We start from the raw sequence: 15,140 nt of genomic DNA, 5'->3' as shown, positions 1-15,140 counted from the left end.
CAAAAATCTCACTGTAGGAAATAATTGTTTCATGAACAGTTTTAAATTTAAATTAGAGCATCTTACTTTGTTTGATAAGAAAGTACAGACCATCTTCAGCTTATGATGGTTTGACCTACGATTTTTCAACTTTACAGTGGTGCGAAACTGACATGCATTCAGTTGAAACTGAATTATGAGTTTTGATCTTTTTTTGAGCTAATGATTTGTGGGAAGATAACTCTCTTGTGATGCTGAGTAAAGACAGTGAGGCCCAGCTCCCAATCAGACACCCCAGCCCAAGGGTAAACAGTTGCCACACTTAGAACCATTCTGTATGTGTATGTACCATATAGCCATTCTGTTCTTCACGTACACTAGATTATCCAGTAAACAATACATGATACTCAGTACTTTATTGTAAAATATTTATACTTTTCCCAATTCATGTAAGTGTTGGCTCATGTGAGGCTCACGTGAGTGTTCTGAGCATGTTTAAAGTAGGCTAGGTTAAGCTGTGATTTTCAGTAGATGAGGTACTTTAACTGCATTTTGACTTACAGTATTTTCAATTTACTATGGATTTATTGGTACCTAAATCCACTGTAAATCGAGGAAGATATCAAATAATAGGGATCCTAAAATAATCTCAAAATATAATTTTATTTTTTCTGGTCATTAATGTATTATAAATCACTATTTAGCTAGTCTTTTTTTCCTCACCTCTTGAGAGGTCTGCTTAATATGACAAATAACTGATTCTGTGGCTGGTTTTATTTTTCAGTGGACAAGACATGATAAGTTTTGATGAAACGTTAACTTTGCATTTAGCCTGTGATTCTACTCACAGTGATAGAAAAAAGGATAGCACATACTATACTATTGTAATCTTGTTTTGACAAGGTACTATCTTCATCTAGGTTTTTATAACTGCTATATAGAATATACTTTTAATAAGTAATAACATGATATGCAGATTATTTATTTTTAGATATACATTAATATTCTTTGACAATATTTTTCATAGGCAGATGCACTCTGCGCCCTGGATATCTTAAGTTGTGCTGGATTTGTCAATCACTTTGGACGTTCAATGTCTGTGGAGAAGATAGACATTAGTCCAGTTTTGCTTCAAAAAGGAAGCACAAAAATTGCTCTATATGGCTTAGGTAAGATGGCTTTATATTACTATTTATGTTGGTAAATGTTTAACTGTTTAAGCAACTAGGAAATCAAATTCTGAAGTTCACTTTGTTGCTGTTTGGAAGGAAGTGAGGCAAATCTAATTATTACTTATGGGTGACTTTAAAAAATGTTACAAGGTTTTAGTGGACATTTTTCATTATTTTATAAGCACCAGTATGGTAAAGAATCTGCCTGCAATGCAGGAGACCCAGGTTCGATCCCTGGGTCGGGAAGATCCCCTGGAGAAGGGAATGGCTACCCACTCCAGTATTCTTGCCTGGAGAATTCCATGGACAGAGGAGCCAGGCAGGCTACAGTCCATTGGGTTTTAAAGAGTCAGACATGATGGACCGACTGATACTTTATTTCATTTCATTTCAATAATCCTTGGGATTTGTTTTTAATAGCAGTTTGATGAAAAAATATTTTTCCCTTAGTATCTATTGTTTATTTTTTCTTTCTTTTTTTTCTTTTAGAGTCAGACAAGAATCGTGAACATCAGAATTGTAGAGTAATTTAGAAAAACTGGATTTTGATATTTTGGAAGTCTTTGAAAGGTTTAAAGTTTCACTGTCCAATACAGTAATCATGTGGATATCAGGCACTAGAAAAGTGGCTAGTCTAAATTGAGTCATGTTATAAGTATAAAATACATATTAGATTTCAAAGACTTAGACAAAGATGTAAAATACCTTACTCAGATATTGGGTTAAATAAAATATATTAAAATTAATGTTACCAATTTCTTTTACTTATTTTAATGTGGCTACTAGAAAATTAAAAATTACTTATTTGGCATGTTTTGGTGGCTCACATGATATTTTTATTAGTGCTAGTTTAGAACTGTCATCTACAGTGCTCAGAAAATTTGCTTTATCAACTTCTGTAATTTATTTAGTTTCCAGTAGGTAAAAACTTGTTTGCTAGGCTTTATTACATGTGAATGGAAGACTATTTTTATGTTTGTTGTTCTTCAGTCACTAAGTCGTGTCTGACTCTTGTGACCCCATTGAGTTCGTCCTTCACTATCTCCTGGAGTTTGCTCAGATTCATGTCCATTGAGTAGGTGATGTTATCTAGCCATCTATCCTCTGCTGCTCCTTTTGCCTTCAATGTTTCCCAGCATCAGAGTCTTTTCCAATGAGTTGGCTCTTCTCATCAGGTGGCCACAGTGTTGGAGTTTCAGCTTCAGCAGCAGTCCTTCCAATGGATATTCAGGGTTGATTTCCTTCAGGATTGACTGGTTTGATCTCCTTGCAGTCGAAGGGACTCTTCAAGAGTCTTCTCCAACACCACAGTTTGAAAGCATCAGTTCTTTTGCACTCAGCCTTCTTTATGGTCCAGCTCTTACATCCATACATGACTACTGGGAAAACCATTTTCAGCATGCGTTCAGAGTGTATTTTTTGTGTCTTCATTTGGTTAAGTTCAGTTTGATATTTGTTATATGAATACAATAGTTTTATTGTTTTTGATGTGTATCATTTAGTCTCTAAATCGTGACTGACTCTCTGCGACTCCATGGACTGTAGCCCACCAGGCTCTTGTATCCATGGAATTCTCCAGGCAAGAACACTGGAGTGGGTTGCGATTTCCTAAGGTATTATAAAAATTATACTTCATGTTAAACCAGTTTTAAATTACCCCAAGGGAAATTGAGAAAAAACTCACTCTGTAACTAACCTCAACATAGTTTTCATTATTTTTTGAGTGATTTTAGTATAATAGAAACCTTAGTACTCATTTCTCCTTGTATATGTTTTTAAAGAATAATTAGGATGGATGGTTTATTTAAATACTTGCTGTAGGAAGTGTAGAGTCTTTGCCCAAGTTACATAATTTTGCCAACAAATAGAAAATCATCATGGCAATCTCTAATTTTAGAGATACAGAAGATGAAATCAAAATATTATGTCTGATTTTTGCAAGTGATAGAGCAGGAAGTAAAATACACTTAAAAAAAACTACTGATACTTCAATCACTGTAATGTTAGGGATCATATCTGAAGAAAATGATTGATCCTCACACTTTCAAACCAAGGACAGACCCCATTATGCCTTAGTCACTGCCAGAAGCAAACTGCTTCCGTCATCCCTTTTTTCCCCAAGCTCTCATCTCCTCCTGTTCTATTTTCCTTAGCTGGACTCAATCTCTACCCTCCAGCAGCTACTCTCACCCCAGCTCTGTATACGCTGCTGCTGCTAAGTCGCTTCAGTCATGTCCGACTCTGTGCGACCCCGTAGACGGCAGCCCACCAGGCTCCTTCCATAGGACTCTCCAGGCAAGAACGCTGGAGTGGGTTGCCATATGCTAGAACCCTTTTTAGTTAGCACACTCCTCATATCCTCAGTCCCTGAAGGCTGCCCGTGCTCTGCCACTCTCAGTGACACTGGCCCATGAGGTTCCTGTGTCCTGTGCAGTTTTCTCCTGGCCTCTCACAGGCTTAGGGTGGAAGGGCTGGAGGGCAAGTCCCTGCTCTCCTTGCTTCTCGCTGCCACCCTCTGTCCTTCCTTTTCAGACACCCTTGACGCTGACTGCCAACCGGTAAACTACCCTTTCCATTACCTCAATTTTCTTACCTGCTTACCTTCCAATTTCGTCAGGGTTCTCAGTGCTTCTGCAGCTAAGGAGATCAACCTTCTAATGCCCTGTATTTTCATATCTTGCCTTTTTTGTCCCAGTCATACATTCCACCATCATTTCATTGGCAGCACTGAGAGTTCTCTCTAGAAGCTAGACCTCTTCTAGCTCTTATACTTCGGCAGCATTGGCTTTTCTTCCCTAATCACTCCATGAAGTAGTAACCTTGTCCTCCCACTGATAATTGCCTTCTTAGCATCCTGACTTTTTTCCTTTTATAGTATTTAAAATTACAATTTGCATGTTTATTTTCATTGACCTCTACTAGACTAAGATGATCCTTGGGGAATTAGGAAGAGTTATTTAAAAGTCATTAAATTATTTAAAAGCACCCTGTTTTTATTTAAAAGCATAATATACATAAAACTTATTTTTAACTACATTTTAAAATCTCACCCCTTTTAATGTTATTTCTGTGGATTTTACAATGTATATGTTAGATCAAAGGTACACATAGAAAAAATAGAGTAGGAAACAATATTATTAAAAATTTTAATAAGACTATGAGCATAGAAAACATTTTTATTCTCCATTTTCTAGGTTTTGAAGGTATGTATGCTTGACATGGAAAACATTCTTTGAATGCAATTAACTGCTCAGCAGGTTTCCCTGGTGGCTCAGCAGTGAAGACTTACCCCCTGCCAATGCTGGACACTTGTAGGAGTCTCGGGTTCAATCCCTGGGTCGGGAAGACCCCCTGGAGGAGGAAATGGCAACCCACTCCAGTGCTTGCCTGGGAAATCTCACGGACAGAGGAGCCTGACGAGCTACAATCCATGGGGTCAGAAAGAGTCTGACATGACTGAGCGACTAAACAACTGCTTAGCAGCTGTCAGGCATGAACTTGGAACATTTTCATTTGTGAATAATGATATCAGGTTTCAAATATCTCTCTGATAGGAAAACAAGATACTCAGAGAAGCACATAATTTAGAAGCAAAACTTTTTAAATAATGTAATGTCTATTTCAGGATCCATTCCAGATGAAAGGCTCTATCGAATGTTTGTCAACAAAAAAGTAACAATGTTGAGACCGAAAGAAGATGAGAACTCTTGGTTTAACTTATTTGTGATTCATCAGAACAGGTAAAAGTTCTGTCTCTGAAAATTCTTGAGTCAAATATTGAGGTTCCCCAAATCTCTGTTTCTAAGTTTACCTATATTTTAGTAAAGGGCTCCTTATTCTTTGAAAGCTGTCAGTGCAGGATCAGGCAAACTTAGATGTGCATTGTGTGACTGCATCTTGAAATCATTTTCAATATATATTTATACTTATTAATAATACAAATGAGTATTTCTAGCATATGGGTAAGGTATACCAAAAACCATAAAATGAATGCTCCTAAATTCAGAAGGAAGTGGAACATGAGCAGTACATTATCCCATGCCCTTTTCTGACCCTATCTTTTTCCACATACTTTAGAGGGAAGCACTGTCTTCACTTTTTATTTAATCTGTCCGTAGCTTTCTTTATTGTTCAGTTACACACTTATTCATAATGAGTCATCTTTATTTGGTTTTGGTATAACTGGAACCATGCTTTATATTTTGCAGTTGGCTTATTTTTGTTCAACAGTATGTTACTTCAAAGTGAAAGTGTCAGTCACTAGTCGTGTCTGACTCTTATGACCCCATGGACTGAAGCCTGCCAGGCTCCTCTGTCCATGGGATTCTCCAGGCAAGAATACTGGAGCAGGTAGCCATTCCCTTCACCAGGGAATCTTCCCAACCCAGGGATCAAGCCCAGGTCCCCTGCATTGCAGATGGATTCTTTACCACTGAGCCACCAGGGAAGCCTTATGTTACTATGATTCATTTTGCTGCTTAACAGCACGACTCATTTTCACTGATGTATACATTTCAACTTTTTTACCTGTTGATGAGTGTTTTGTTAGTTCCAGATTTTTTAACAGTCTTTTTGTTAGGAACATTCTTTTTTTTTTCTTTTAGTATATGCTGTGCTGCTGAAGTGAGCACAGGAATATTCTTATATATTACTCCTGGTACATATATACAGGTATTTTTCTAGGATATTAAATATAGATAGATCAGCTTTTTTTTGTTGGTAGTTTTAAGAAATTTAATCTAGTGGCAGGGTGCAAGGTTGATTAAAAGGAAATAGAGATTTGAAGAAACAAGATTTATTATGTAATAATTATAGTAAAGTGTGAGATGGTAACAATGGTGGCAGTGAAATGATATATAAGGGACAAAGTTGAAAAGTTATTGAAAAAGAATCTGAAGGTATTTGGGGCTTGATTATATAATTTCTTCTTATTATTAAATAGTATTATTTATTGAAGAGATATTTATTGACTGTAGAATACTCTGGTACTTGTCCATCACCAGAACTCAGTGAAAGAAAGGTTTTAGGCTGCAGTGTTATGTTGCCTTATGTATATTCTTGATTAAACCCTGTGAGTTTCAAAGAAGGAAGAGGCCAGGGTTTTGATATGAGTGGTTTCCATGTAACAGACACAGAGTTTGCTCCTTCTCTTGCTGAGGGCTTCCCAGTTCTGCTACACTTTCTGCTTTCCCCAAGTAGGGATAAGTCAGAAGGAACGGTCATAAGCCATTCCATACCAGAATGAGAGGTGGAGTGGCAGCATTGTTAAGGGGAATGGGTAATACAATGTTGGTATGGCTGGTAGCTGTTAAGGGTGATGTTAATAATCTTGATCATTTGATTAAGGTGGTGCAGACCAGGTTTCTCCACTGGAAAGGTCACATCTTCTACTTTATAATAATAAATATTTTGGGAAAAATACATTGAGACTATGTGAATATCCTGTTTCCCCTTAGACTTTGGCCCACAGGCTTTAGCATCCACTGGTGCATCTTGTTTCCAGTAATTAATGCTGTGGTGTTGTTTGTAACTTTTTAAATTTCCCTTATTCTTTCTCTAATTATTGACTGAAAGTCTTCTGTTAGGAAAATTTGTCATTCTCATTTATTTACTTATTCATTCCATTCATTTATTTATGTTACTATAGACTCAAGATATTTATTTTATTCTTTGAGGTACAATTCAGTATTAGCAGTTTTTGTTGTTGCTTACTTTGTTTCAACTCTGACCATTGAGAACTTTTTTATATTGGCTTCTGTGCTCTTTCAGCAAGCCCTCTTCCTTTTTGTATTTTGAACTATGTCATTAACCTTCCAGTCCTACAAGATGCTTCAGGCTCCTCTTTTTTTTTTTTTTTTTTTTAGTGGAGTGCAGTTTATTACACCGGCGGGCCCAAGGCAGAGTCTCCTCTTAGCCAAGCACCCAGGCTTCTATTGTATTTTTCTCCCAATCCAGGAATCAGCTACTTCTCCAAGGAGCCCTAATTGCTTTCATCACAGAGTGGTATTTAGAAACCCAGATATGGCCACTAAGTGTGCTTACTGCTACTGCAGGTCTTCTTAGCCCTCGTGACTAGAGTTAAAGGAATATATGTATATTTACTAATCCATGCATACATGTTTGTATGTATATATGTGTTTGAGCAAACTCCCGGAGACGGTGAAGGACAGGGAAGCCTGGCGTGCTGCAGTCCATGGGGTCGCAAAGAGTCAGACACGACTAAGCAACTGAACAACAAATGTTATGTGTTTAAAAAAAGAAAAAACCCTAGCACAAGTTCATACTGATTCGAATCCAGCCCTACAGGGTTCATTTTTGTCTTCTCCCTTATTTGAGACTTCTTTCTCTAGTAGAAACCTGGATTGTATCATCTTTATGTTTACTTATTTTTTAAATCTTAATTCACAAATAAAGTAATTTCAAAATTGAGAAAATTTGCCAGCCAGGATTCAGTGTTTGTATATTATTTTAGTCCATAGCCTTACTATATCTAATAAAAAACACCACTTTCTAAAGTTACTTAGGTCAATTCCTTTCCCTCTGCCCCTTCATTGTGGTTATAATAGGGTTTTTTTGTAATGCTGTTAGGGTCATTTTTCACCTTCAGCATTCTTACATACTTAATATTTTCAGAGTAAGTATGTTTTCAGGGTCTTGTAAAAAAACAACAACCTGATTTTCTCATATTGAGCAAGAATTTTTGAGCCTTTTACATTTTACTTTATTTCCTATTTGTTCCTATATGTCAGTCAGTTTTCTTTTTCTTTCAGCGAAAGAAGGTAAGCCCTAAACAGATTTTGTCATGCAAAATATTTCCACAAGGTTGTTCTAATCAGCTTCGATGTCATAAGTTAGAGTCAACCCACCAGTGTAATTCTCCCTTTTCCAGTGCTCCAGGAAGGCACACATGCATCATGTTTATTTGAGTTATTCTGCATCTCTTCAGTCATTGTGATAGCATTATACATTTTTTACATAAAAGTGTTTTTTTACATAAACATTCCTAGATACATGAGCTTCTTTGATTTCACTTCCTGCTCTTCCGTGCATTCATTCTGCTCAGCTACACTGGTCCCCTTGCTGCTCTTGAGCTCACTGGACACATTCCCATGTCAGCGCCTTTGCCATCAATTCCTCCCTCTGCCTAGGTCTCAGGCATTCCTGGTCCCTCATCTCCATCCTCTGCTACTTGTCTCCTGTCAGAGAGGCCTTTCTGGACCACCCTGTGTATGACAGCCTCCTTTTTACATGTAACTTCTCCCTTTATTTTTCTATATAGCACCTATCACTATCTGACAAAACTTTATATAAAAGACATAGATATATATATGTATATGTGTGTGTGTATGCATATACATGAACATGTTGTGTTATTGCTAGTTTCCCCCATTTGAGCAAGGACTTTGTTTGTTGCTATGTCTTCAGGATCTGGAAGAGACCTGGGAAACCTGACACATAATAGACTCTCAGTAAATGTTTGTTGAATGAATGGATGAATGTCGGCTTGCCTCAAGTGGATGCTGGTTGAAGTAGTTGAACACTTGTACTTAAATTCTCAGTGATACAAATCAGTGTTGTGGAAAATTTTTTTCTTGTCTTCCTCTCTTTGGGTTTTCAAATATCTTGTAATAATAGCAGCTAATCTAGGTATGAAATAAGGGTTTGGAAATCACATTCATACAATATTGTATTTAATATTGAAAACTCTTATCTCTTATATAAGGCTGATATTCTCATTATTTTAATCAGTAAAAGAAACATGTTAAAAGTGATGGGACATATTCAGAGATTTGATTTGATTTTTTAAAGTTTAGGTTAAATTCACTGTCATCTTCTGTTTTCTGTTTGGTGTACACTCAGACCAGTTTATAGGTTTTTACTCTTGCTAGAGCTCATGCTTTTCTGGCTTTCCCACAGGGAGAGTTATTCCTCTCTACCTTTTGTGACCTGCTTCTGTGTAGAATTGACTGCTTTCTCTTTTGAGGCTTTTACTTGTCTGTGTCCTGCAAGCTTGTAAACCCTTTGAGATTAGGAATTAGATACTATCTTTGTATCCCCAACCCCTTGAATACTTTTTGGCTTACAGAAGGAATGTAATAAATCTTTAGTGACTGGAGAAAGACTTATTATGAAGTTTTTTTTATATCTCCGGACATTTATGATACTTGTTTTTAAAAATCTTGGCATAGGAGTAAACACGGAAGTACCAACTTCATTCCAGAGCAGTTTTTGGATGACTTCATCGATCTTGTTATCTGGGGCCATGAACATGAGTGTAAAATAGCTCCAACCAAAAATGAACAACAGCTCTTCTATGTGTCACAGCCTGGAAGTTCAGTGGTCACTTCTCTTTCCCCAGGAGAAGCTGTAAAGAAGTGAGTAATGATTATATTTTCCAATTCAATTCTTAAAAATATTTGCTATAATAATATGATCATCTCATAGGCTAAAAGTACTGATGGTGCTGTTACTTATATGATAAAGTTATTTATAAAGACTGATCATTCCATATACTGTTACTATTTTCCCAGATTTTAAGCTGTTTTCAGCAGAAGACCCCAGTGGTATTAATGATTTTGCTGTTCATTAGGCCAATTCAAGGCTAACATTTTTTATTAATTAAATTTTAAGTTAGAATGCTATAGGTAAGTTGATGGATGAGTAGATTTTATTCTGGGGAAGAAGAATGTTTACATTTTTTCCTGTGATATAACATTAAGATCAAATTACTAAAAGTCTTCCCTGGTGGTCCAGTGGTTAAAAATCTGCTTTGCAATGCCCAAGACACAGGTTTGATCCCTGGTCAGGGAACTAAGATCCCACATGCCACGAAGCAGCTAAGCCCAGGTGCCACAACGACTATGCGCTGCATGCCACAACTAGAAAGTCCACAGCCAGATACATAAATATTAAAAAAAAAATAAAAAGGTCAAATTACTAAACATTTTTTAAGGAGGGGAGGTTGTAAGGATTTTGTAGACATTAACAAATATTATAGTTTTGATGTGCACATCTTCCTGAGGAAATTTACAATGTGACTAGGCTTTCATTTCCCTCCTCATTTCAGACACATTGGTTTGCTGCGTATTAAAGGAAGGAAGATGAATATGCAGAAAATTCCTCTCCGCACAGTGAGGCAGTTTTTCATGGATGATGTTGTTCTGGCTGATCATCCAGACATTTTTAACCCAGATAATCCTAAAGTAACCCAAGTCATACAGAACTTCTGCTTGGAGAAGGTAATTCTTCTAGATAAAGGTCAATGATATCTATTTTTATTGAGAGGTAATTTACATTGAATTAAACATTTCAGTAGACTAGAGGGAAGACATTATATTTGCTATATTCTTATGAAACCTTTAGGGAACCACTGTTCAGTAAATGAGTTTAGGCATATCGAAGTTTTTTTTTAAGTCTTTGAGATGGAAGAATGCTACATATAGAAGAAACTTTAAGCCACCCTCCCGGATTCTTTCCTCCTTCTCAGAGACTTATGTATAATTGCTTTTCACTTTTTATCCTAATTTGATAATTTGCTCATTTTATTAATGAAAGCAATAAGTTTGATTGGGGAATGGCAGGATACTATGGTAGATGAGGAGAACCTTAGCCTACTCATCTCCCTCACACATCCTTTCACCCTGAAATCTACCTCCAGATAAAATCTTGAAATGTGTCTGCTAGGGCTTCCCTGGTAGCTCAGCTGGTAAAGAATCCTCCTGCAATGCAGGAGATCCTGGTTCATTGCTGGGTCTGGAAGATCCCCTGGAAAAGGGATAGGCTACCCACTCCCGTATTCTTGGGTTTCCCTGGTGGCTCAGATGGTAAAGAGTCTGCTTTACAATGCAACAGACCTCGGTTTGATCCTTCGATCCCTGGGTTGGGAAGATCCCCTGTGGGAGGGGATGGCAACCCACTCCAGTATTCTTGCCTGGAGAATGCCATAGGCAGAGGAATCTGGTGGGCTTCAGTCCATGGGGTCACAATGAATCAGACACAATTGAGCAATTAAGCAAGCACAGGGACCATGTCACTTCAGTGTAAGTCCCATACCTCCTCCCATGCAGATCATCATCCCTAAACCTCTGCAGAATTTCTTGAGCCACTTTGAAGTTGGATGAATGCATTTGATAATATGGAGCTTGACATCTTAATACAGTAAGTCTCCTATGAATGAACCTTCAGGTTGCAAACTTCGAAAGATGCGGACGTGCGTTTGCTTGTCGCACCACTTAAATGAGTTCACGTTTCTGGTGTACGTTGTCACATGCATGCACCCTCTGCAAGTGGCTGTACGCTGGTGTACCTCACTGTACTCTGCTGTACAGAGGGCGTCCCTGGTGGCTCAGCAGTGAAGAGTCTGCCTGCAGTGCAGGAGACACGGGTTTGATCACTGGGTTGGGAAGGTCCCCTGGAGAAGGAAATGGCAAGCCACTCTCGTATTCTTGCCCCGAGACTCCCAGGCAAGAGGAGCATGGTGGGCTATAGTCCATGGGGTCACAAGAGTCCCACACGACTTAGCAACTAAACCACCACAACCACTGTATAGAGTACGGTAGTACAGTATCTTTATTTCAAGCTAAGAATGTCTGGAAGGAAGCGTAAAAGCAGCAGTGATGTGGCTGGTACTGTTGTACTTTTTAAAGTACTACATTTAAGATTAAAAATGTTTTCTTTATTTTTTGTGTTTGTTTTTATGTATTATTTGTGTGAAAAGTATTATAAACCTATTTGTGCGTGTGTGCCAAGTCACTTCAGTTGTGTCTGACTCTTTGCAACCCTTTGGACTGTAACCCACCAGGCTCCTCTGTCTATGGGATTCTCCAGGCAAGAATACTGGAGTGGGTTGCCATTCCTCCAGGGAATCTTCCTGACCCAGGGATCAAACTTGCATCTCTGTGTCTCCTACATTGGCAAATGAGTTCTTTACCACTAGCACCAGCTGGGAAACCTATTACAGTACAGGATTATGTAGCCGATTGTGTTAGTTGAGTACCTAGGATAACTGTTGGACTTACGAACAAGTTAGACTTACAGATTTGCTGTTGGAATGAAAGTCGTTCATGTGTAACATTAATTGTTAACATTTACTCAGTTCTTACTTTGTGTATGCTCTTCTGCTTTGCATTTTATTCTCATAAAAAGCATGATGATAATGATAATTGTCACTGCTATTCATTGCTTGTATATTCTGGACACTGTTGACAGCATTTTGCATTTAATCCTCTTAGCAATGCTATAGGACGGTAGAGTCTACCATCCACATTTTATAGAAAGAGGAGCTGAAGCTTAAAGTGAGGCAAACGTGATAATCACGAAACTGCGGAAACACCCACTGGAACTGAACCTTAAAGTAACTCACCCAATGTCACAGCTTTACTCGCAGCATGTAACTCAATACTGAAAGATTTAGGTTTGCTGGTTTCAAGATGACCAGATCCAGAAACTCAAATTAAGATAGCGGATCCTTCTGTCTCTGTTTCCATGTTTAGTCCTGTGCCACCCAGTCCTATGGTTTTTATCTTAAGCTTCACTATAAGGAAGGCTGTCATGCGGTGGCCCACACACTTACATTGCCTTTACAGCTGAAAGAATCATTTTTTTTCCCAGTGGTTCCAGATAAACCCCTTAAACACTGTGTTTCCCTGGACTGAGGTCATGTACTTGTCCCTGAACCCAATCTCTGAGGCGAGGGAGATGGAGCATGAGTGAGTGGATTGTCCCGGCCTACTCAGGGAGCGCAGGGTCTCTCAGCCTTGGCACAGATGACAGTTTAGACTGGGAAATGCTTTGCTGTGGGAGCTTGTTCTGTGCACAGTGGGATTTTTACAAGTCCTCTCTGACCTCTACCACTAGATGCCAGCCAGAAGTACCTCTTCTCCCTAGTCATGACAATATCTTTATTTTGAGGTTGAAGAAATGCTTGAAAATGCAGAACGGGAACGTCTGGGAAATTCTCGACAGCCAGAGAAACCTCTTATACGACTGCGAGTAAGTCCTATTTAGATGAATTCAGCTTTATTGATTTTCAAAGGAGAGTTTTGTACAGTTTATATGAATTTTTTTTTTGTAAAGTAGCAAAGAGAGTACATACAGTAAGAAGAGCTATCATCATTGGTGAAGAAAATAATAAAGCAGCCAGTATTTGATTTAATCGTAGTTTCATTCCTTTCTGTAAACTTTTTATTTTATATTGGGGTATAGCTGATTAAGAATGTTGTGACAGTTTCAAGTGAACAGTGAAGGGACTCAGCCTTACATATATGTGTTCTCCCCCAAAACCCCTCCCGTCCAGGCTGCCACATAACATTGGTAAAGTTCCATGTGCTATATACACAGTATGTCCTTGTGGCTATCCATTTTTGGTTCATTCTGATAGGTTTGATGTTTTTGTTTTCTTGCTTCCCTCATTTCTAAATAGTCTTGTGTTGATTAGGTTGGCCGAGCTCTCTGACTTCATCGCTTGCTGCTCCCCGCTCTCCCCTCGTTCTAGGCACTTGGACTACTTGCAGTGCCTCGGATGTATCAGATCTGCTCACTTCCTCCAGGTCTGCTCACGTCACCCAGTAGTCACTTCAGTGGACCCCAGCCTGACTAAGATTGTAACCCCCAGTCCCTCTATCCAGCACTACTGGTTTCAGTTACCCTTCTCTATGTCTTCTTTTTTTTTCCCACAACACATTCGCCTGAACTATGACATCCAATTTATTTGTTTTTTTATTTTGGTTATTATTTGTCCTCAGCTACCAAACTATCTGCTCTACAGAAGCATGGAACTTTGTGAGTCTTGTTAGCTGTGTAGCCAAAGATCCCAGAACAGTCCCTGGCAATTGCATGTACTTGATAAATATGTAGCAAGAAGTGACATTTCAGAGCTAGAAAATTCTAAGAAATCGAAGTGTTTCCTGTGCCTCTAAACCTGCTTATCTTTTGCATCATGATATTCACAAATAACAGACTTCTTTTTTTTTTTTCACCCCTGTGCCTTTCTCTTCTAGCTCCTGCCTCTTCTGATTTTTCTTCCCCCCAAAATAATACATTGTCTATATTGCTCATGTAACAGTCTCTTCCTCAGTCCACTATAATCAAGGCTGTGACACCACCATCTCAGGTGGAAAAGGCAACCTTCAGTTGTCAAATCCAGTAAATTTTTTTCATCTTACTGAGTCACTCTTCGGCATTCTCTTCTACAAGTTTTATTTGTCCCTTCCTATATTTTAGTTAGTTCTGTGTCCAGTCTAGGCATATGATCACCTATAGAATAATGGCTCCCAAATTTTGACCTACTCCTGAGACCTCCTTATTGGAGTCCAAGAGTCCTTCTAAAGCCTTGTGCCCAAGGGATATGGCCCTCAAACTGCACCAGCACTGGCAGCACCTGGGAAATTCTTAAAAATACAGAATCTCAGGCTCCATGTTAAACCCACTGAATTGCATTTTAACAGGATCCCCCAAAGATTTATATGCACGTGAAAATTTGAGAAGCCTTGGGCGGTACAGGATGAAGGTAAAGAGGACAGTCTAGAGTCAGACTGTCTGGTTTGATTCTGGCTCTGTCACTAGCTATATGACCTTGAGCCACTGGGTCTTTTGTCCCTGGGTGTGTCTTCCTAGATCTGAGTGAATTCTCTCCATCTCGTTGTCATTGCTGTAGCTGAGCCCAGATGCTCTCTTAGCTGGCCTGCAACTGCAGCTTCCTACCTGCCTCTGCTCCAGTTTCCTCCTGGCCCCACCTCTAGCCTCTCCAGACTAATGCCAACGCTGTCTTTCTAAAATATGATCTTGCATGCTTTTCCTGCCGAAAACGATGTAATGACATCCCCAGGAACGAGTCTAAACTCTCCCGTGGCATTCCAGACTTGACATGATCTGTTCTAAACCCACCTCGTTGCTTCTACCTCATTTCCTATCAGCACCTCCTAGACTCCAGTTTCTGACTGAAAGTTGCTGTGTCCTAGGCCTAGTGGAGTTTATTTCACTCTTTTGCAT

At 38.7% G+C, this 15,140-nt stretch overlaps 1 protein-coding gene across 5 annotated transcripts in view; it reads left to right on the top strand.

Moving 5' to 3' along the window:
* Window positions 1-15,140, top strand: part of MRE11 (MRE11 homolog, double strand break repair nuclease) — a 74,794-nt gene that overhangs the window by 17,395 nt on the left and 42,259 nt on the right. For all 5 annotated transcript variants that reach the window (XM_043890176.1, XM_043890011.1, XM_043890101.1 and 2 more), the window contains 5 exons: window positions 1,007-1,148; window positions 4,777-4,891; window positions 9,341-9,526; window positions 10,219-10,390; window positions 13,062-13,142. In XM_043890176.1, the coding sequence (XP_043746111.1) occupies window positions 1,007-1,148; window positions 4,777-4,891; window positions 9,341-9,526; window positions 10,219-10,390; window positions 13,062-13,142 (696 nt within the window). The remainder of the gene's footprint in view (window positions 1-1,006; window positions 1,149-4,776; window positions 4,892-9,340; window positions 9,527-10,218; window positions 10,391-13,061; window positions 13,143-15,140) is intronic.

Source organism: Cervus elaphus, chromosome 1 (genome assembly GCF_910594005.1).
Source record: "Cervus elaphus chromosome 1, mCerEla1.1, whole genome shotgun sequence".
In the NCBI taxonomy this organism is placed as follows: domain Eukaryota; kingdom Metazoa; phylum Chordata; class Mammalia; order Artiodactyla; family Cervidae; genus Cervus; species Cervus elaphus.
The sequence above is the reverse complement of the archived record's forward strand: the minus strand, read 5'-3'. Positions and strand labels throughout refer to the sequence as shown.